Raw genomic sequence first — 24,604 nt, 5'->3', positions numbered from 1 at the left:
CACATTGTTGGACTCCAAGCTACCATCAGCCCCAAGCCCCATGGTTTCCACAGGGGGCCAATTTGATTTTTAAGGGGGGGGGCAATTTGGAAGCTTGTTTAGACCAAGTCAATGGTCTTTTAGGCTTCCTCCATGTGAATAGTTCATTTTTTGAATAATAAGAATCATATGTCATGGGGGAGGGATCAGGATTTTAGAGATGCTTTGGTGGAGCATGGCGGAGAAAAAAGTTGGGAACCACCGCCCAAGCCACAATAGCTAAGGGGTCTGGGATGGGGAAAACTGTAGCCCAAGAGGGGAATTTCCCCTTGCCTGCCTTCTCCTGTGCTTCTGCCTCTTGTAGGCCCATTGCAACAATTTAAAGGGGCAATGGGGTGCACTGGCAAACCACACACCCCATACAATGCCGTTCACATGGAAGTCCACCCTTCCAGGCAGTTTCTTTTCAACTGGACTTTCAGCTGAAGTGAACTTGGATTGAAGAAAAGCAACCGCAAGAGATAGGGACAAGAAGCAGCCACATGTGCCCACATGTCCATTTGGCCCGTTTCCCACATGTGAAGAGCACAGACCCACATTTACACGGGAGGATTTGTCATGCCATGGAGAGGTTGGCCCAAGCCTCACTTACACTATTATGGTGCTTCCCTGGGTGTTGATCTGGAATGTTCAAGTATTCAATTTTAGTTTCTTCTACTGCTGGTGACAGAGAAAGATGGGATTTACCATATTTTTCCATGTATAAGACGCCCCCATGTATAAGACGCCCCCTATTTTGAGGGACTCCAAATTAAGAAAACACCCCTCAGCACTATCAGTGTATAAGACGAGTCCCAATTTTAAACCTATTTTTTGGTAAAAAACAAAAACAAAAACCCTAGTCTTATACACGGAAAAATACGGTAGGTCCACATTTCAGGTCTCATGAACTTTAGATGTGCTGTCTTTGAAGTTCACTATTGACGTGCCATCCACCATGATGACACCTTATGCTATCTGAGGTGGGAAAGCAAAGGAATGCTAGACACCCCAAAACTAAGGTCACCATGGTTGAGAGATTGGTGGGGGTTCAAATTCACTGGCTCCATCTCTTCTGATTCAAAATCTTTCTTCCTTTCTTGGCATACTTGAATCATAATTTAGAACCGGGATCACCAACCTTTTTGGGTGAATGGGAACATCTAGGAATTTTAAGAAAGTGCCCTGAGCACCAGTCAGAAAATGGCTGCTGAGCAAGCATGGCATATCACAAAATGGCTCCTGTATTTCAAAACTTGTCCTAAACACTGGTTAAGGAAAGATCTCTTACATCAATATTTTTTAGGTTAATACTAGTGAAGATACAATGCTAAGCCATGGTTTAAACCAACGAGAAGGGTATTTGTGTCAGAGAGAATAGAAGAGATGAGAAAAGAGGATAGAGCCTGTGGCCTTCTTTTAACATTTTAACAAACATTATGTCTGCATTGTAAATTAATGTTATTTACAGTTATTTACTGGTTACAGGTGGTAACCAGTAAATAACTGTAAATAACCAACTTGCTGCAAGACAGACCCAAAAAAGAAAATAACAGAACACCACTAGTCATCACATACAGCTCCCAAGTTAAAACAGTACAACGCATCATCAGAGATCTACAACCTCTCCTAGACAATGACAGTTCTCTTTCTCAAGCTCTGGGAGGAAGACCCTTCATCGCATACAAACAGCCACCCAATCTCAAACAGCTCCTCACCCACAATAATACAAAAACAGGACTCAACATGGACACTGGTACCAGAGCCTGCAATAAACCCAGATGCCAACTTTGCTGCCACATAAACCCGGATAACACCATTACTGGTCCCAACAACATCAAACACACCATCTCAGGACTATTTAATTGCTCATCTTCCAACATTGTGTATGCAATCAAATGCCAACAGTGCCCTTCAGCTCTCTATATTGGACAAACAGGCCAAACCCTACGCCAAAGGATAAATGGACATAAATCTGATATCAGGAATCACAAGACAGAGAAACCAGTAGGAGAACACTTCAATCTCCCAGGACATTCTATAAAAGATCTCAAAGTAGCTGTCTTAATACAAAGAAATTTCAGAAATAGACTGGAAAGAGAAGTGGCTGAATTGCAACTAATCACCAAACTTAAAACCATGGAGAAACCTGGTTTGAACAAAGACATTGGATTCTTATCTCATTATACATAACAAAGCCATCTTCAGCCATCTCACACCTTGCCTTTCCCTGCAAGACTAATTGCAGCCGTTTAGAGTCGTCAACAGGTTTTCCACACTTATCAGCCTATCACCCATTCCCACCACCCTTCTGAGTAATACCCCTCCCCACTCCCCCACTATATTAAGGATCTGGTGACTTCTGTTTCAGTGTATCTGAAGAAGTGTGCATGCACACGAAAGCTCATACCAGGAACAAACTCAGTTGGTCTCTAAGGTGCTACTAGAAAGAATTTACAGTTATTTACTGTTATTAACAGTCTTGTCAGCAGCAGGTATGTTATGTTGTGCTGCTGTCTGCTTCAGAGTCAGAGTATCAGTTAGTCTGTAAATATTAGTTAGTCGGTAAAAGCTTAATCTACTTCAGCCTCCCAACTTCCACCCTTCGCCTTACCCACTTTCGAAACCTCCTATCCACAGACACAAGCATACACCAGCCAATATTCACAAAGAAGACGCATTCACTCACCTTTTGCTCTTCGTTCATTCATGGAAGTGTTGCATTGGGCCCAATGCAACAGAAGTGCCCTGGCTTCGACCCACAAATATCCACAGGCTTCTGTCGATCAGCTGCCAAAGGTGAATTTCAACCAGTTCACATCAACAAACATCATCGCCCTGTTTCAGCCTCACAACATCCAAATAAGAACTCTATTGGCTTCCACGCACCAACATCTGCCAGCTTCTGCTGGGTCCACCACTGGACATTCACGACTAGCTTGGGCCATGGATATCAGCTGCCTTCAAGTCACAATTCCACACGGCAAGTGAACTTTCCTTATTATTGCTCCATAGCATCCTACAGCCAGATGATCATCTCCGTCCATCTGCCTGTTCACCTCCTCCAGGTGGAAGAAGACTGAACATCACAGCTGTTGCTTGCTGTGTTCTGTTGGGCAAGAGGAAAAGGCCCACCTTTATATCCACTCAGCTGCCATGTACTTTTGTGATGTCACAGGTAGGCTGTAGCCAACGGCAACAGCTGGAGATGCATCAATATCATCATCATTTTCCCAGGCCTCACAATTGTGGGTACACCTCAGGGTGACTCACTTGTGTGCTTGTTTATTGTTAAAAATATTTGGAGACCAACCTTCACCTGTACTGATACTAGGGAGGGGCATATTATAAAACTGCTGCTGGGGACCTTTTTTGGCAAAAGGGGCACACTTCCATGTAGGGAACCTCCCCCCTCTCTGGGGCTGCACGCCAGTGACTGGTGGGGGTCAGAGGCAGGTGGGAGTGGAGCAGCCAGCTGACTCATACCTTGGTAACGTAGGCTCCATTCCCACTATGCAAACTGAGAGGCTTCTATAGTCCCCCTGCCCATCTTTCAGTTCACTAAATAAGAAGTATAATAAAAGTACAAGGAAATAAGGGGGTGCAGCTGGTGAGGGGAATAACCTAAAGCAGAATCCATTGGTCTGCTCTTGATTTGTGGACTAGAGGTTCCCCACCCCATAATAAAACCCAAGGGTTATAACCAACATGAGTTGTATTCAGAGTAGACCTACTGAATCAAAAGACTTAGTAAATCTGCTGCTGTTGCTGCTGCTGTGAGTGTCTGGGAAGACCGCTCCCTCCTCCGGCCAACTCCATCGGGCCTAGGAGGCGGGCCTACACTCACCAACACAGCTTAAGAGGCGCCGAGAAGGGCAGCCTCGGCTCTTGCTCTGTAAATTACTATTGTTTGTATAATGTATTTTACATTGTAATGTAGCCAAAGCAAATTCCGAGTATATTGAAAAATGTACTTGGCCAATAAATTATTATTCTATTCTATTCTATTCTAAAAACACAGTACTACTTAGCAAAGTAACTGGGGTATACAAATTCTTAAATGAGGGCAGTAGGTGTGGGAGAAAGGAAAAGGATAAAACCGGATTGAGAGAAAAATCTAAACATGTGCTAAGGAAAGCATATTACAGAACTTCCACTCCCTCCCTTGTAGACTTAACTTATTATGATTCAAGCAAAGCTCTTATAAGACTAATTTTGCTTGCAGTCAAAGTACTCAGATTTGATAATCTTAAAAGTCAGCCAAAGCCATTCATTTTTAAAGAAGCTGATTAATGAAAATCTCATACTCGAAAACAGAATACCATTAAAACATTTTATTTAATTATTTTTGTGCAGGAATATGTTTAGGTGCCAATAACAGAAAGGATGACATAGTTAGAATTGGCACACAAAAAATTCATTGGAGGCATGCTGCTACAAAATCACTATCCGTGTGGTCTTTATATCCATCAGTACCAACAATTTGGAAATGTAATCACATTATGAGCAGGTAGCTTGCAGCAATTATCTGAAACACCTTATTGTTAACCATTACATTCCTAAAATGATCAACTTTGCTGTATCAGATTAATAGAATTGTAGGATTCCAAGAGTGTAACAGATATAATTCCAATGAAAATACTCTGGAGACATTTTCTCTATAAAGATGTCAAGTGATTCAGAATGCACAACGGAATATACAATTACAGAAAGAAAAAATAAATTAAACTTTGAATCTTGAAACAAAAAACTTATTTCCTGCCTGAATTAAGCTATTTGATTTTTGCAATTATCATCTATTTAATTTCTTTAAAATGTAAACAAGAAGCCATGCTGCTCAATACTGATACCAGAGTGGGATGGAAACAGTAATAATAACCATTAATGAAACAATAAGCAAATTTCTAAAACAGGCATAGGCAAACTCCGGCCCTCCAGATGTTTTGGAACTACAATTCCCATCATCCCTAGCTAATAGGTCCAGTGGTCAGGGATGATGGGAATTGTAGTCTCAAAACATCTGGAGGGCCAGAGTTTGCCGATGCCTGTTCTAAAAGTATCAAGAAACAAAGCGAAGCTAAAACTAGTCACTCATCAGAAAATCTGAAGTATCTAAGTGAACAAGTACATAGTCACTTGGCACTGAAATGACAGCCAAGTTGGTATATGACATCCCTGTGGAGAGCATAGACTGGATCTATAGTTGGAGTCTATCTGTCTCAGTCAATTGAGTCAAGCAAGGAAAGGAAACTCTCTGGATCTCTTCTGGTTCTGGGAGACAGGGGGGAAGGGGACCCTGTTGCAGCAGGAGGGGGAGACATTGTGACTCTTCACCAGCAGGGACGTCTTAGCCATTTAGGTTACTGGTGCAAGGCGCCACGGCACCACGGCCTGAGGAGGGTGTTTGCGCCCTCCAGCCCCGCCGGCAGCACCGCTCTCGCCCACCTCTTCTCAGGCTGCGGACGTGGGGAGGCCATTGGCAAGCCTCCCATCAGCGTTGCAGCCAGGGCTCCCTGGATGGCAGCGCCACGCCGCTGCTTCAGCCAAGCAGGCAGAGGCAGTGGCAGAGGTGGAGCACAGCTGGCAGCGTCCCCGCCCGCCCCTCCGCTCCCTCCAGCTGCCCGCCATGCCTGGCTCTGCCTGGCGGAGTGTGAGTTCGGCGTCCCTGCCCGCTGCGCCGCACCCTCCGGCTGCCCGCTGCGCCTGGCCCTGCCCAGCGGAGCATGAGTGGCACTGGAGGGATCTTCGCACCAGGGCGCCGGATTTACTTAAGATGGCCCTGTTCACCAGCATGTCTCATCTCTGCCTCATCCTTCCAGTCTCCTGCTTCAGCTTCTGCATCTGATTCTGGAATCTCTGCCACCAACTCTCCCAGCACAATAAGCCCTGTTATCTCTTCAGCTTCCAACACCTCCTCTTTCTAGTCTTCTCCCTCTTCTCTCTCTGACCACTCATTGTGGTCCCACCACCACTCCCCTGGTCCTGAGCCTTCTTTCCCTGGTGATTCCCCAGCTGATTCCACCCACCATTCCTCTGCTTCCAAACTGTTCCTGACAGAAGGCATCCTTGGCCCCTGGCTTTCTTTCTCAAGAGCAACATTGGTGATCTCAATGCTTTGCTGCGATCTCAGTGCAGCAAATACTTAAGCATTATGAAGTGATCTGCAATATTTAAAGTTACTTTCAACAGTCCTTGCTGGCGTGGCAGCAAAGCAGCAGTGGTGCAGGCACTCTCCTGGGTGACTTCTACCACATAGGACTCAATCAGACAAAAACCTTTTAACACAAAGACCAAGCTTTGTGGAGGTCTTGTTTTTGATGGCACATTTGATTTCCAAATGGGTTATTTATAGAGCTGGTGAGAAGAAAACTGGTTGGCCAGGCTGGAGCTGCTGAAAGCTATGTGTTTGATGATGTGACTTCTTTCTTAAGAAATCTCTTTCTCATCTTGAACAGCATTGCTTAATGATGTGTGTCACAACTCCATCACTCAAATAAACATACTATGGGGAAAATTCCACTCACAAGATTCTATCGTAACTGTACATATTTGTGCATGTTACTTAATCCAGAATAACTGCCTCTATTTTTCCACTCAGTCATCAAACACAGATTCGTTTCACCCATAATTATGCATTATTCCCTTCTTAACTCTTTAATCCCTCTGTGAGTACAACAGAGTCCTTAAAGATGTTATTAGTTAAATACTCAGCATTAAGGGATTTTGAGTCTCATAATTTACATCTGGCTTTGGTCTATTCATTCAGGGCCTGATCTATTCAGGTAAACTTGTAAGAGATGTTGATGTCTATGCCATTTTTTTCATGCAGTATGGGGAGAATAAACCAGGTTTTTTTAACCAAAACTGGTAGAAACACCCTCGGCCATAATCTCATAAGCGAGCAGACACACAGACATCGTGTGTGTGTTTCTCTCTTTCAAATATACAGAGATATTGTCTCTTGACTAGCAGGAAGCCCAGAGAAGGATACTCTGATGCTTTCCTTTGGTTTTGCCTGAATTAGTAAAATTTGCAGGAGCTAATAGCTGGTACTCTATGTCAGGTGTGAGGAACTTTGTCCCTCCAAATGTTACTGAACTACAACCCCAGAGGGCATGAACCATAGCCAGGAATGATTGGAGTTCCAGTTCAGCAGCATCTGGGGGGCCAAAGGTTCCTCATCCCTGCCCTATGCAAGTGTTATCCCAAGCAAGTGAATCCGGCCATTGTCCCACCAACCTTTCCCTCCTAGCACAGAACATGATTTGGGAAGTGTCTTGTATCCACCTTTGTTGTCCCAAAGGGACTCTGTCCTCTCCCACTCATGGGAGGCTAAGCCTGCAAAAATACCCTGCTGTATAAGGTGAAACAGCTACTTCAGGCTTTCTTTTAAAATCAAGGTCAAATTTCTGTATCTTTCTAGCACAAGTCTTAATAAATATACCTTAGCTGAAGCTGTGAGTAGATCCTGGAGCACTGAACACAGATTCTGTCCAATTCACTCGCCAAACTTCTGTTACCTCTCCTTAAAAGAATTATAATGTATTTGTGATGGCTAGCAGACTTAAGGAATTGACTTCCTTATTCATCTGCAGTTGTCCAATTCAGAACTGGCGAATAACTGAGCCTAGTGCCTGCCACTCCTGTGACAAGATGCCTCTTGGTTGGTTATTCAGTCAGGAAACAGGTTGGATACATGCCTGATCAGTCACAGCCAACTTTACCTGCAAAAATGCCCATAAAAATAAAAGGACCAATAAACTAGTGAAATCTTGCCATTGGCAATTATAATAAGGAATCAGCGGCTTCAACTGATTTCAAGAACTGGGAATATTCAGTCAGACAATTTCATCATTGCAAGAGCCACACAGTGCTAAGGAAAAACCCCAGGCATGTGACCCTATGCTAACTGTACAAACAAATACCTGCTCATTTGTGACCTTATAACCCTTCACCCTTGTCTTTTTAATGCATCCAGTTACTTGAAACCGTGATGCCAATAAAGGTATTTGATTGATTGATTGATTGATTGATTGATTGATTGATTGATACCTGCTCATTTCACAGAGTTTTGTATCGTGACACTCTAACCCAGGTGTGAGGAAACTTTGTCCCTCCACAAACACATACCACATATGGTCAGGGAAAATGGGAGTTCTGGTTCAGCAAGATCTGGGGACCTAAAGTTTTCCCATACCTACTCTAATATAGCTGTCTAACATTTGAATGCAGCTGACATGTCTTGCTAACAAAAAGGATGGTATTGATCACTGAAACATCAGTGCGCAAGAAAAATAAATCTGTGCCAAATCCTGAGGGTGGCTGATTTATTTGGCAGCTATTCATTCTGAAATTAAAATAACTACTAAGTCTGCAAGAAACAGAGGAAATTCCATACCATATATGTATCATTCCTATGCCTCTCCATAGCATGCATTGGATGAGATCCGAAGTTCCTTCCATTCCTCAAGTGGAAGGAGTTTTCCCTCTGATAAAATGTCTCATTCTCTTAGCACAATGACTCCTTCTATCAATGGAAGACTCTTTCCATTGAAGAAAACCTCTTCCATTAGAGGAAGAAAACCTTCAGATCCAAGCCCACAGGCTCCCTTTTATTAGCTGATTCATAGGAACCTTTCTGTTATTTTTTCAGTGCCTTGGTACATGGTTCCTTAATTAAGAGTCTCAACTATGACTTGGGGAACCCTCAGTTCATATTTCAACTCTGCTGTGAACCCACGAGGGGGCCTTAAGCTATTCTGCTTCTCATTTGTAATATAGTGAAAATTATACTGACACATTGGGCTGCTGTAAGGATTATGCCAATCTAATGAATGTTCACCATGCTTCACATAATAAAGCACACTGTACAGGATTAATAATAATAATAATAATAATAATAATAATAATAATAATACTATTATTTAGTAGCAGCAGCAACAGCAAAGAAAACATATAGACAGTGATTTGCCATTTGTAAGAATTAGATGAATTTTGTGTTCCCAAATTCCATTGTGCAGTGATAATGATAAACTCTGATGCTATAATCACACCCTTCATTTTTCATACAGCGTAGGAGCAATAGGATTTATCCAAAAGTTTCTAACAGCTCATTAACTTACTAAATGCATCTCCTCATTCTAAGAGTGCATGAATAAATTAACTTATAATACTATACCTTAAAAAAAAAAATCAGAATTAAAGCATGGCTTATTATATAACCATGCACTCCTGACAAAATACAGTGATACTGGTAGTTACTAACTTAATTCATTCTGGAGGTCCGTTCTTAACCTGAAACTGTTCTTAACTAGAGGCGTGCTTTCACTAATGGGGCCTCTTGCTGCTGCTGCGCCACCAGCACACGATTTCCATTCTCATCCTGGGGCAAAGTTCTCAACTCGAGGTAACTCTTCCAGGTTAGCGGAGTTTGTAACCTGAAGCATTTGTAACCTGGGGCGTTTGTAACTCGAGGTACCACTGTAGTTCTCAAAGTGCATAGATCAATCTACAGTATCTGCCTCAAGCAAGCCCCAAAGGCAGGGAAGACAGGAGCACCTGCCTCACATTCCCTATCCCCTTTATTGTACATTCCCACCCTGCTTCCTTTTCCTGTCACTGCAATATGATTGAGCACCTGTGTCACAGGCATGATCACCCCCTTTGGAGTTGGTTGGTTTGGCTGCCATGTTGAACAACGCAGACCACAACTGTCCTTCATAAACTTTTGCAATCTCCAAGCCTTAAAGAAGGTGGTAAACTTAGATTGCCCTTCTTTATTCCTTTATCTTCATCCTTTGACAGGACCGAGCATGGTCTTGGGATGGAAGTTAACGTATCCTTCGTTGCCACAAAAAACTACTGTGGCTACTCCTAGCAACGTGATTTATTTTTTTTGGCAGTATTTTATCCTGTTAGGTTTTGTACTTATTTATCTTATATGTGAATAGCCTATGGCCCAAGCATTAATAAACTACATCTACACCTATCTTTTCCATAATGTGGAACTATATCCATGGATTTCCTTTATCACATACGAACTCTCATGCCGATGCCATCGGGACCACTGATAGCAATATGGGAAGTTCTCACACAATCTGTTTACCAAGGTAAAATACTTACACTACAAATACATTCTGTAAAATGGGCCACAGTGACTGTGGAGACAGGAGATGAATACAGATGTACATTTTAGCACATAGCTGCACCTGATGTGTGGTAAAATCCCCCTTGTCCCTTGACAGAAGACTACAAAAGAACAAGCTGCCCTAAGCTGGGCTCATCACGGGCCCTTTGGCCAATTTTTATGAGCTCATCATTAAGTGTCTTCTTGACTTAGAGATTTATCATAACAAACTGCACATGCAGAGCAATTACCTCACGAGACATACACAATTGAAGACACTATGAGCACAGCTAGAGCGGGAAAATCCATTTCCAAGTAACTTTGCTTCTAATTAAACAAGGACGGGTCAAAGAGAAAGAGTCATGTCACAATGATTTCTACCTTTGAAAAGATTGTCTTTAATGTCTGATGTTGCATCAGTTGCATCTGTAATACATTTCATACATATACAGAAGCGCTTCAAACAAAATTTTATGGCCAAGGTAAAATTTTGGACTCTGAGTTGTTAAAAATGATTTTAAGCATTTGAAAACAAGTTAAGTGGATACTACTCTGGAATGGGAAAAACCACCGCCACCAACTGAGAGATAAGAGAGCTAAAGGAACTTTGCTAATCAAATTTTGAAACCCCTTATTGATTCTAATGTCATTCAGGGCCTGGAAATATACACAACATTTTTTTATTGAGAAGGTCATATGAACCGCAACATTTTTTAAAAAAATAAAAGTTTACAATGGTGTGAGGGACACAAATATTTTGAACTGAAGGGTGAAGAATTCAAAAAGTGTGTTACTCAACTAGGTGAGCACCAGTAGCGGATGGTGGGATAGGGTGGCAGGTCTTACCTGACCTCCCAACAGCTGAAACATAGTGGGAGGGGTGAGGCAGCAAGGAGGTTGGTACGGTGCAAACACACTGGCAGAGTCAAGCTGGCACCCTGCCAAAATGATTGCACTGCACTGATCTCCCCACCACCTTGTCATCTCCCTCTTGATAAACGGCAGTGACTCAGCTGCCAGAAGGTCAGGTAAGTGTTGCCACCCCACCATGTCACCCACTGGCGGTGAGCACTCTGTTTGAACTGTTGCTAGCAGAACAGAGGCAGCCATAAGCTACTCTGAGCAAGTTCCCACCTTGAATCTGTTCATGACCCAAATACAAAATAAAATGTGTTTCACCCTTGCCCACTGAGTCGTTTAGTAGGCTGGGAAATAGTAAACAAAGAGATTGCCGTTCTTCTACAAGGCTTAAAGACCACTTACTAGCATATGGCACAGTGGGGCTACAAAAACAGTAATAATAATAATAATAATAATAATAATAATAATAATAATTTATTACTTATACTCAGCCTATCTGGCCAGGTTTCCCCAGCCACTCTGGGCAGCTTCCAACAGAATATTAAAAACACGAGAAAACATCAAACATTAAAAACTTCCCTAAACAACAAAACATGGAAAAGAAAAGCCGAAAGGGCCACCTGTGAGGGTAGCATAAATGCAGATTAAAAAGTAGGAAAGAGATCATGGGCATGATTCACTGCAGGCTAATTGTGACTAACTCCTATTGAAAGCAAAGGAGTGAAACATCATTCCTACTGAGGTCTATTGATTGCAACGGACTCAAATGGCAACTAAACTTTGTTGATTGTACTCACTTGTGCAAAGTGTAACTCTCAAAAGTATTTTTTTAAAAAGTTTAACATGTTAACATTAAAACATTTTGTTCCCTTTGATGGCAACAATTTCATCTAACTTTCAGTTCGGAAACAAAGAAACTGTTAGACGTAAGGAAGTGCAGCCTAATTTCATGCACATCTTATGCTACATTTAACCGCTTGTGTGTTGGGAGATTTTTATAGAGTACAAGACTTTGAGTTTCAGAATTGAATAGCAGCCACACTTTATAAATTATACCTGCCTTTTTATGTATGTGCCTCCCTGCACGTTCCAGTCATCTGGGGCCATGCTGAAAATCTGCCAATCTTGTCAAAAGGTACAGCCTTTTCTGTTGTGGAATGCCATGCCAAGTAGTGCAACCAAGCCACAAATATGGAGGTGTGAAGCAGGTACCTCAGGCAGCAGAAACGCAAGAGGTGGCACCCAACATTTCCACCACCAGTGGGGTAGCTATGCTTTGCTGCTGCTCTCCTGCAAACTCTAGGGGTGGAGAGAGCCTGGCAACAAAGCGATGCAGAATGTACCCCCTCTTGCAGAGTCAGCAAGAGAGGAGGTGTTCCAACATCCAGCTTTGCCCACCCACCCACCCAGCAGTGAGGCTTTACAAGGGTTTTGCCTTCAGAGGAAGCCCTTGTGGTGCTTCATGCTTCCCCCATCCAAGGGGGTGGCAGCAGGGCATTTCTTTTCAGGTGCAAAAATGTCTCAGGCCACCCTTGCCAAGAAAGGTCCATCAGGCCTCAAAATTCTAATCCTTCTGGTGGTTGTTGGAATTCCTCGACTCCTCAGTTCTGTCATTTTTGTGCTACTGAAGCTTGTCAAACAGGTTTGATAACTTATTAAATTTCAAAGCATATGCATGGGTTAGTGGGATTACAATTGTTTTGTTTTTAATACTATTTGTTGGCCACCTTGAGTCTTTCTTGGAAAAACAGGTAGAATAGAAACTTTTAAAAATTAATAAAATAAATATTATTCTCCGTTTTGTCTACCCGCAGACAAAATTCAACCTCTCAGAGCATCAACCCACCCCCTTGGAAACATACACAATGTTCTTACCATTTATGCTACTGGGTGTTAGGCAAGTTTGAAACACAAATGCTCATTGCCATCCACTGTTCATTTGCTTCTCTTCAGATCCTGAGTCCGTGTGTTAGGAGTTGGTGCTCTACAATTAAAATGGTGTTTCTGATGATCCAGATGTTTCTTGAATCCTCCATTTTTGTTGAGGATCTCCAGAAGCAGTTCAAAAGGCATCTGTAATGACAAGGATGTACCGGTACTTACTCCAAAATGCAAGACGACAATAGCAAAAATTAATAAATAAATCTCTTTCTTATGAAAAATAAGACATAGTATATATAAGACTAGAAATAGAATTCAATTTATACTCAGACCATCAAGAACATTCTGGTTGAAAGTAGCAGCTTGTGGTTTTTCCCTTCAATAGCATTTCAACTCTGCACCTGGCATTGGTCTTTCAACAAATACCTATGCAAAGGAATAGTTAAGTATGCCGATATTCAAGATATCATACATATTTTAGAAAGAGAGAGAAAGAGAAACCCAGGTCCAATTCTACAAGCCCAGAAAATCAAGAGGCTTGTCTTCAATTTTAAAATCAGGATATTAATGTAGACTTGCATGTACTTAGAATCAAAGAGTTGGAAGGAACCACAGGGGTCATCTGGTTCAACCCCCAGCAATGCAGAAATCTTTTGCCAATGTGGGGCTCAAACCCATGACCCTGAAATTAAGGGTCTCGTGCTCTATCACCTGAGCTATCCATCATGGGCTTCTTATTACATCTTTAAACAGTTCATTAGAATAAACAGAGAGCCAAGTTCCACAATCAACAGAATCAAATAGTGCAGCCTTTAAGACTATCCTTCTGTTGGAGATGGAAGATTGAATACTCAAATGCCTTCCCATGTTAAAGAAAAAGGAGATAAAAGCATATTAGATAGGAGAACATTCAATTATGCAATCTCCTTCATGAAAAATGTCCCATTCCAGCAAAGTTGTCTTGCAGGGATGAAGAATCTGTGGTCCTCCCAGGGTTGGACTCCCAACTTGCATCAGCCCCAACCAGCATAGCCAATGGTCACTGAAGATGAGAGCTGTAGTCCAGCAATATTTGGAAATTCCCAGAGTCTCCAGCCCTGCTGCATTACATGATCCTGCTGGTCTTATAGTTTGGGTACATTTTGCCTGTTTCTGTTGTAAACAAAGGCCCAAAGGCAAGCCATGCAAACTGAGGGTAGGCCTTGATAATTTCTTCCACTTTCCAGCATGAATTTCTCCCATTCCTCCGTCAGCCTTAGCTACGTTTAGCACTGCATCTAATGCTACCCTTAGAAATCACAGCCAAGAAATCATAGCCAAGTCCTCCAAAGAAGGAAGGAAGGAACTCTGGTTTGAATTACCCATGGTTAGTATTGGCACAGATACAATGCTAAACCATGGTTAAGATGGTTGAGGGAAGCGAAGATGGGGGGGGGAACTTGCACAGAGAGGCCAATCAGCCATATACTTACAAGGGAACCTTAAAGTGATGCCCATTCAAAACAACATGGAGTCATAGGCTACAAAGTTGGGCCAATTGACATTCCAAATGACAATAGTTAAGGTGAAGGTTTAAAGCAATCAACGTTGTGAAACTGGGCTGCTGTGTCTCAATCAAAAGGTGCAAGGGAACTGGGAACTGAGAAGGGGACAAACCTATTTTGGGTTGCTTTGTGCTTCGTATCAAGAGTGTGCAAAAAGAATGAGCTCGGTCCCCCCAAACTGAAAAAAAAAATGCCAAACAACCCTACAGTAAATCAACATATTTCAAATAAATATATTTTCTTTTTTTCTGATTGAGCCTGGAATAAATAAACCTTTTTGCTGTATGTCAAAGCTTTTCTGTGAATGGGTTTAAAGCATGTGTTCTCATTATGGAAGGATTCTAGTGTGACAAAAATTAATCTGGATATTATATAAAAAGAGGGATTTCCCCAATCTTGTGTGTACTGTGGATGAGTGTTTGTTTTAGTATTTAGCAACAGCAGATTACAGCAGCCCAGTGCCACCCCCAGCCTGTGCCAAATGGGAGCAACAGGGGAAAGACACAAGATATTGCAAAAGGGGGCATTATGACTGAATGCAGCAAGTCCATTCACTGTAATAAAATGCCAAATTACTAAACCCTGTTCACCCAAACGAGGGTATTTTGGGTGTGCAAGGTGTGCAGGTCTAGTCACTAATAGTTCAAATATTTAAATATATATATATAATTTAAAAAATTGAATAATCATTCTATAGAATGTGGTGTACATTTGCTCCATTCCTTTGTTCTTGATGTTTTGCTTACTTTGCATGAATAACAATGAAGGCATAAGGATATTAATATTCAGATGAGAATATGAACAGTGTTTAAGCGTATCTGACATCATTCTGGAACCTGCAGTCCTATACAGACTTACCTGGAAGCAAACGTCACAGAACGCAGTGAGACTTACTTCCAGGTAGGCCTGCATAGGAGTGCACTGACAGACATCTAACATGCAGGTACATGGGATAATACTCCTAAACGTGCATATAACACATGACCCGTCAGGGTGAACACATCTTCACAGGCCATACTAGAGCCCACTTTCCCTCCACAGCCTGAAAGTTTCTTGACTCCTCCTTCAATTCTGCAATTCCAGGCTGTTGGCAAAGACTTCTTAGCCCTCAACTGAGATAGCTCAGTCAGTAGAGCATGAGACACTTAATCTCAGGGTTGCGGGTTTGAGCCCCATGTTGGGCTAATATTCCTGCATTGCCGGGGGTATGGACTTAGATCAGGCTCCCTCAAACTTGGCCCTCCAGATGTTTTGAGACTATAATTCCCATCATCCCTGACCACTGGTCCAGCTAGCTAGAGATCATGGGAGTTGTAGGCCAAAAACATCTGAAGGGGTGAGTTTGAGGAAGCCTGGCTTAGATGATCCTTGTGGTCCCTTCCAACTCTACAATTAATTCTGTGATTCAGGCCACCACACATTGTTGGGCCAGCTGTTAAGACTGATGTGCCATGAGTTGTGTACACTTGCCCTAGCTCTTTTTCATTTGCTCTTTTCTTTTTCTCAACTTCAGGAATCTGATTTTAACCTATCAGCCTGATATCTGCATAGTAGTTAATGCCAAATCAAAAGAAGCAAAGATGAAGCTAGCATATGCTGAATTGTGGTTTCTTCCCTCCGACTGGCAGACAGTCTGAAAGTCATTCCCATTGTCCCCTTTTCTGGCAGGGAAGAAAGCTGGGACTATCACACACATAGGATTACATTACTGCTAATTAGAAACATTAGAAGTTGCCTTATACCACTGGTCCATCTCGCTCAGTATTGCCTGCACCACTGGTATTCAGCCACCATAGAAATGTATGGTAAAAATGGAGAATTTGGGTCCCCAAATGCATATTTGGGTTAAAGGTGGGTCCCAGGTCAGAAAGGCTTAAAGATACTGGATCTACACTGACTGGCAGTAGCTCTCCAAGGTTTCAGGCAGGGCACATTTTGCCCATAATAGAGTTGCTAGGGATTGAACATGAGACATTCTGCAAACAAAGCAGAGTCTCTACACACAGAGCACCCTATTGTTCTTTAACCACTCCCGTGACCTGGATCTGCCCAAGCAAACAGTTCCCAGATGCATTCTGGGAGGAAGCAGCCATGTCTGGGTGTCACGTCTGTCCTGATTCTTTGACCACAAAAAGATTACACAAAGGTTTGCAGACTTCTCAGGGCTTAGTTGCACACAAGGCAATGTCCTACATTAATATTGTTTCTGTGTAGAAAGCGCACACACACACACACAATGTGGCAAATGCCCAAGTCTATTTCACCATGTTTGGTAATACATACCTGCTTAGAGAAACAAGCAAATGTTCACTTGACTCAATACAATATATAATATATTTCTATATTAAAGTATTTTGTGTGTGAAGGGAAACAGACCTGTGCTTTGCATGTGATGTAATCTTAAGTTTTTCTGTGATGCTGACAGAAGTACAAGACCCACTCAGCAGAGAAGTTGGGGTGGGGTGTTGGAATGCAGCAAGTTAGCTTACTGCATTTCTAAATAAATTAAGTAATATACATTATGATCTAAACAAGGGGAGGGTCACAAGACCACAAGGTCTGTAGTGTAAAGTTACCTGACTTGCACTACTAGGACATAAGGACATTCTGTAGTGCAACCAATCCCTTTCATGGGCAGTAAGGCTGTATATTAAAAAGATTGGGCATCAACTAACTGTGACAACTTCACACAGTACATGTGTCAGGATACACCCAGAACTCTATACATGGAACTCCAAGAGTGGAATCTCTCTCTCTCTCTCTCTCTCTCTCTCTCTCTCTCTCTCTCTCACACACACACACACACACACACACACACTTGAAAAATATATTTTTCACTTTCTTATTACTGATTATAATTTCACATGGCTGGCCAGGCCTCAGATTGTTTCATGAGATAGCCATGAACTGCAGGTTCTCTCTCTGGTGTTGGGCTAAGGAGAAGTAGAGAAAGACACTTTCAAGAACACTAATATGGTTGAAAGTTTTGTCCTTCCCTCCTTCAACCAGCATTGCCAAAATAATTAATAGTAATTGTGAAACAAGAATTAGCCATTGAATTCAAAAGAAATGTTCCATTCTGGCATAACGGGAATGTGTTGTGTTCTATGGGGTTATGTCATTTTGCAAATATGCCCGATAAAGAGACATCTAACCACAGATACCCATGGATCAATAATGGTAAACCAATTGAAGACCTCTAAACTCAGTTTTGTTCATACATCAAAATCCTTATGCCTTCTATGTGTCCTCTGCAAATTGTAGAAAAGTTACAAACCAGCAGACATGGAGGGAGGGTGGGAATGAGTTCTTCAACCTGAGAAATCAGATCAAATTGGAAGCCCATGTACCCACAAAACCCTTCCTATCCCATACATGTAAACGGAGGCAGCAGATCTTGTGTGTGTGTGTGTGTGTGTGAATGTGCGTGCAAATCTGCCTGTCCCCGTTTGAAATGAAGGGGTCAACCCATACATGCAAGACCTCACTGAACACATCAATAACAGTGTTCTGGTGTAAGCAACTACAACGTGGAGAGCACTTGCAAGCAAAAGGGACTGGACTTTTCTTCTGGGTTCTGTTAAATCCAAAAAGAGATCAGATGAAACTTATTGACAGTCAAGTACATTAAATAAAAGAGGATCCTACCAGTAGCATCATCAGCTCCTTTGTCTAGAAGAGCATCTACTGAAGCCATGCCTGTGACTATGAAGGAGCTGTTTGTATCAAGAGGCGCCTTGCTTGCTGGGACATAACTTCTCAGGAATACTGACTCCTCTGTTTTGAGCACATTTTGGCTCTTACTAATGTTCTGACTGCCAGGCAGGAGAGACCAATTCTTGTCAAGGTGTTTTTACGGCCTTTCTACTGTCTGTCTCTGTTTTATTAATCCAAAGTCAATAAAAGTAGTCCAGATATCCACTGTGACGTTTTCTTCAACCATTTCGCAATGAGATAGAAACAACAGAGACACAAAAGGATCCCCCACTGACCACTACTATCTCCAAGTTGTCTTAATCTGCCTGTTTCCTTGGCAGAGGAGCAAAAGCAATCTTCATTGAGTTACATTTTCTTCAAGGGGCATCTTCTGTTCCTCCCTCACCTGATCCACGTGGGCCAGTCCAGCCAATGTCCGGTTTTTCACAACAGTAATGCCAGGTTAATATACAAAGTTCCATTTTGACTCTGCAAATAGTTGCATTTTCCTTGTTGTTAGCAAATAAAAATAAAATGATAGATGTATGTTGTATATAATAAAATTATGATTATTGAAAGCATTAAGCAGCACCAACAGAACCAAATGAAAATCCTTGCTCATACACCCACACCCACAAAATGATAATATACCCTTCAACCCTTCAGCTGGTGTGCAATTTCACTAACATTGGTAATCCTAAAACTAAATCCTAACTTGCTTTGCTGTTAATAGTGTGTATTATCTTTTAATACTATCTTTTAATAGTGTGTAAAGTTGCACAGATATGCACATGTGTGACTGAAGACTTCGAAAATCACAGAGTTCATAACAGTTACAGCCTAATACTATATTTCAGAATGTGACACCAAATCTCCCAAATGATAAGAATAGCTTATTTATTTAACCAAATGTATATACCACTTGATTGTAACAAAAGCTCTAAGCGGTTTGGTTGATATTTGCTTTTAGACACTTCCCTCTTTTCAATAATCTACAAACCAAAAGTGTCTTAATAAAAGAGAAGATCTTTATTCTTTCAGAAAGCTTAATTAATTGGAAGCCTTTAAAATGTCATTTTACTGGAACTTACATAAAAAGTTAAAATTGCTATATTAGATAGAGCAGAGGAAGACAGCCCTGTTCTGCTTATTCAGTTAATTATGGTTGTCACTTTCCCAAGACCTACTAAACTGTGGTTGAAGATCCCAAGAATTTTGTATCTCACAGTTGTGCACTATTACACTTTTAGTAGTTTGCAATATTGCAAAAGAAAAGAAAAAAAGAAACATGATGCTATTGAGCAAGCAGACATGTGTGTGATTGTCACTGGTGAGAGCAACGTCTCTCAAAATGGGGGAGCTGTTCCTTGAACAGTGGTAGTGTTTTCTAGGAAAGCCTGAGGTCCAACTGGCCATCTCCCAGCCATGACATCCCACTCCTGACCCCACAGGTCTCAATTGTAATCTCTGTGTCACACAAGGATGCTAGTTCACACATTAGGCAGAGTGGCCTTGGCCACTAGGTAAAAGGCAAAAGATCTATACAATCTGCTGGGTAAGCAGTTAACAGAGCAGCAGTCAATCACATTTCCCAGACAAGAATTTCCCAAAGAATACACATGCCTGTGTTAGATGTAGATATAAATCATCTTAATTTGAAAAGCATAATGTGTGAAGTGGCCCTGACTTGCAAATGAGGGAGAGAATACTATTGTACATTCTAGCCCTTGCAACTTTTGCAATTGCATTACAGGAAGCAGCAGCAATTAACCTCTTGGGTCAAACCACCCTGTGTCCAGATGAGCTCTCTATAAGTTGAGGCAACACAACAAAAGACTATTTCAGTTCTAGGAAAGAACACCCAAGGAACCATGACAGTTAAATATCATTCTATAAACTGAGCCATGCCATTGGTCCAACTAGCCCTCTATGATCTTCTATTGAATCACAAACAGGGGAGGACATCCGTCAGATAATTTGACTAGCTCCACCACTCATTTATGGCCCTCCCACTTAGGAGAAGCTTGATTTGGTAAGTTCTGGAGAAAAACTCAACAAGACATTAGAAGCAGCAAATGATTCAACCCTGTGATCCATTTGTGTATGCGTCTATCAATTTCATACAAGAGTATTTCATATGTCATCTGCCTTAGAATAAAAGAACATTTATATAGGAAGTAATGTGCAGTATATACATAAATTGCCATACATAATGATCCCATAGGTTTAATGTTTCCTGCACTCACACATGGTTTGCATGCCCTGAGAAGCTGCAGCTAACCATGGTTTCTTGATATGCATCTTAGTGTGGAATGCAGAGACTGCATTGTCCCACATAAGAATCCATACATGGTTCATGTGTTATTTGCAACATGGAAGTGTTCCATGTAGAAAATAATGTAATATATGCAGCAAGCTCAATGTAATCTAAAATTAATGTTCAAACGCTGAGAAAGGCAAACACTTTTGCTGCTGTTTCTTATTTCATACTGTATATGTAATACAATACAATGTTTATCATTATTTAAATACAATGTACATCAACTTCCAAGCGCAGAAATTCCTCTAACTTTAATGAACAGCTCCAGCAGATCTCAAAGGGACAACACTTTTAATGCTATGGGTTACTACATCCAGACTTAGTCATCATCAGAATAGACTCACAGAAATCTAAGCATGATTAAGTCTGAATCCAACTTTATATATTCTCCTTTATTCAACCAACAAAATTCTGGCTATGTCATAATTAAAGAGCATATATGTGCAGGGGGGAGGGGATTATAAATAAAACCCTTTATTATTTTCACAGCAAAAAGTACCCACAAACTCATTCAGTAACCATTTACCGGTAAGTTACAATTATTCTGGAAGACTAGAAAGTCCTGAAATTAGCCCTATGGCCATCACAAAACTTCAGGCAAATAGGAGAGCTTTGCAGAGTTGTCCTTAGGATCTAATTATCTTGTCTTACCAGATTTCAGAAACAGCACAAACACTCCCAAAGGAAGGTCTCTGGGTACTACTGTCCAACAAAATCCTGCTATTCCATTAAGACTACAAACCTGTGCTTTGCAATACTGTATTGGAAAGGTAGGTGGAGAAACGTGGAAGCAAATTTCTGCCCTGTCTGCTGACGCAAATCCTTGCACGTGTTACACCTCTCTGTGGGTTGTCTCCCCGCACCCTCAATGAAAGTTTAAAAGCGGGGTTGAGTGCATAGATTTAGTATACAGTTATGTGCACACCAGCTGGTCTGACATGATAAAGCAGAAGGACTCTGAAGGAGAATTTCCCTGTCTGTCTAACCAATAATCCATAAACTAAGGCAGATTTGTTCAAGAGACCATCACTGATCTTCTCCTGCCCCCTCCCCCCGCCTAAAATCTGTTTAGCTATCAGATTGTTTCAGTCGTTAAAAGGAGTAAATAACAAGTGGACAGAGAGCAAAACGAGCTTATCACCACTGAGTTTACCTCAGCACCAGCTTTACGTTCCTCGAGTTTGCAGAGTTATCTCACAACCATCACGCCTTCATGCATGCTGCACAAATATTTTCAATACAGACAGATCTATTAAAAAGCATCTACCAAAGAAAAACAATAACGTAGACTCAATCACTCCAGACAACATAAGCACTCCCCCCACCCCACCTCGGGCATCGTTGGTGGGGGGGGACACAATTCTTGTATAGCCCTATGCTAGATCATATATTGAGCCGGAACTTTAAATAGCAGCTGGGGTTGTGGTGTGTTATTTTTTTTTGTGGCTGTCACTAAAAATACACGCTGCCTCTTGATCACTGATCTGAGGTGAAATCATCACATGCACCGCTTTCGGCATCTGTCACAAGCTGGAATTGTTGCCTTGCAATGAACCGGGGAGCAGCAGGGGTCACTCTTTAAGGGAATCAAAGCCGCGTCCAAGTTCTAAGGCGCATCGCCGAGGAAAGGAGGAGCCGGGAGGATGGGCAAAAGAGGTAAGGCAATATCGTTCCCCCCCCCCCCCACACAACATTCGCGCGCCCATTCTGATAATCTCCGGGCAAGGATAGCTTCATGCTCTCTCTCGCTCTCTGCCTTTGCCCGACAGCGCTGCTTTCCCAGAATGCCCCTCGCCGCCTGCCCCGCACTATTCGATTGAGCCTGGCAAGCAAAGCGCACGCACGGCTCCTCCTGGCGCGCCGGAGAAACTCGCCTTTCCAATCGCAGCAAACGAAGGAAAGGGGGGTCGTGCATCAACGCCCCCCAAAATCATACACCAAGAAAGGAAGGCTTTGCCACTCTTGCCTGCTTTGCCCCCTCCCCTTTCCGCTCCAGCACAGCCCCCTCCCCAACTGCTGCTCGTAGGCACGTCCGAGGCGATTTTCCTGGTCTTCCTTCCTTCCCTCTTTTTCCTGGTTTCTGTCCTCCTCCTGGCCACCCCGCCTTCGCCTCCCGATTCTCACCCGCGTTCCTCAGCTTCTTGTTTCTGTACACGGACAGGATCACCAGCAAGTTGCCCAGGATATCTACCACGATGGTGAAGATGAGGATGGCGGCCAAGGTGGAAGACACCCAGGGGGGCCTGTCCAAGGTGAGCTCGTCCCGCGGCGGGGAAGAGCCGTTCAGCGCGCTCCCATTGCCTCGCATGCTGCCCGGAGGGAGCCGCGCACGTCCCAGGGGCTGCGAAGTTTGGGGAGGGAAGGTGTGATGGGGGCAAGACGGGGCGCCCGCCGCCAGCTGGCAGGGAGCGTCACCTTGGCTGTGCCCTATCCGGCATGAGAGAGGGGCTGCCTGGAGGGGGGGCACAGGGGAGACAGCAGGGCGCTAAAGCCCCTCCATCCCCTCCTCGGGCTCCGCCGCGATGCCAAGCGGCCGGTCCGCCGCTGTCGCCGCCGTCGATCCTCTCCTCTCACGAGCTCCTGCCATCGCCTCTTTGCCCGGACGGGGAAGTTTCGCCGAAGTGTGCATGTGCCACGGCGAGTTACTTTTATAGCATCCCCCGCTTCCTCCTCCTCCTCCTCCACCTCCTCCTCCTCCTTTACTCTCCGCGCGGATCGCCCGCCCCGCCGCCGCTGTTGCAGCTGCAGCCGCCATCCACATAGCCAGCCAGCCCCCCTCCCCAAACAGCGGCAGCCCCCCCCCCACCCTCCGCGCCGCCACCACTGTTGCCTCCAGGTGACATCCAGCGTTGGCGCCTGGCCTCCCCCTCCCCGGACACGTGCGCTGCGAGGGGATTCCAGCTGCCGCCGAAGCGGGCGGCGTAGCCACAGCTCCTCCAGCAGGCGCTCGTCGGAACTGGCGCCTCCATTCATAGCCGAGTTGTAAAGCTGGAACGTTGGGGAGTAGGAAGGAGGGAAGGCGCGCGCGCGTGCCTCAGCGCAGCCCCATTCATTCTTTCCCCGCTCTCCCCATTCATTCTTTCGCGCGTCCGTTCATTCATTCTTTCGCTCATTCAGAAAGCCAGCCAGCCAGGTTCATTCACGGATTTGGAGGCTGCAGGTCGCTGGGGGACCGTTGCCACCTGAAGCTGCGATGGTGCTTTATAGCCTTTTTAACGACTTTTTGTGCACGGGACTGGGAGGGGTGGCGTCGAGAAGACGGAAGAAGGAGAAGTTTGCCTGGCTGCTTTTTGCTTTTAAAAAAAATAATACTTTGGATAAATATCACTTTAATTAAACACTTTCCGGATGAGTTCTCGACGACTGGAAGCTTTACAGAAGGAAGCACGGGCTGCTTGGAAGCGAGGAGAGCTGCAGACAGTTCTGATCAGGCTGTGCTATTAAAAGCTCCTCGTACAGTTATTTGCTCTGCATGGGGGGATGGGGGGGAGGTACCTCGGGACCCGAATCCCCCAGAGCAGCACGTGCATTCGCCTCATAGAAGAGGGGAGGGAGGAGAGGAGGAAAACAGCAGGGGGAAGACAAGAAAAGACTACCTCGTTCTACATCCCCCCTCCCCTTCGGACGCGAAAATATATGAGAAAGGCGGACTTTCTCTCTCTTCTCCTTTTGGAAAGCAACCTCATCTACTTCCCAAAGTCGGAGATAATATTGGGGGCATTTCCTCTCTAATATCACTTTCCCCCCCCCCCCCGATTTCCGAAGGCAAATAGGATTTCATTGCTGAAACTTAGAAAAGAGGCTACCCCTCCCGCTTTCTGGTCACCACCCAGAAATAGCAACGGGACAAAGCGGGTGGGCGGGTGTGGTGTAAAATAGGGATTCTTACATAGTAGTAAAGATGGGCGCACTTCGTGTATTGCTAAGTGGGAAATATTAAAAAACGTCGTGGAAATACGGTTTTTCCCTACTCAAGGAGAATGCCAGCTGTGTTTGCCAGAGGTGTGTGTTGTTAAATGCTGCAATAATTCATATACTCCCCCTCCCCATGTTATTCATACAGCCCTAACAACTGATAGCCAATAAGAAAGAAGTCAATTCTCTTTTCTCTCCTGTTTTGAAATCTGTTTGAGAAAACGAAGAGGAAAGTCTTATATA

At 43.3% G+C, this 24,604-nt stretch overlaps 1 protein-coding gene across 1 annotated transcript in view; it reads right to left on the bottom strand.

Moving 5' to 3' along the window:
* Positions 1-22,922, bottom strand: part of MTNR1A (melatonin receptor 1A) — a 67,457-nt gene extending 44,535 nt beyond the window's left edge. Inside the window, exon 1 of the mRNA XM_033160356.1 lies at positions 22,571-22,922. Coding sequence (XP_033016247.1) covers positions 22,571-22,754 — 184 coding nt within the window. The 5' untranslated portion in view covers positions 22,755-22,922. The remainder of the gene's footprint in view (positions 1-22,570) is intronic.
* Between the last annotated feature and the right edge of the window lie 1,682 nt (positions 22,923-24,604).

This window comes from Lacerta agilis, chromosome 9 (assembly GCF_009819535.1).
Source record: "Lacerta agilis isolate rLacAgi1 chromosome 9, rLacAgi1.pri, whole genome shotgun sequence".
In the NCBI taxonomy this organism is placed as follows: domain Eukaryota; kingdom Metazoa; phylum Chordata; class Lepidosauria; order Squamata; family Lacertidae; genus Lacerta; species Lacerta agilis.
This window is presented reverse-complemented; position numbering and strand designations above follow the sequence as displayed.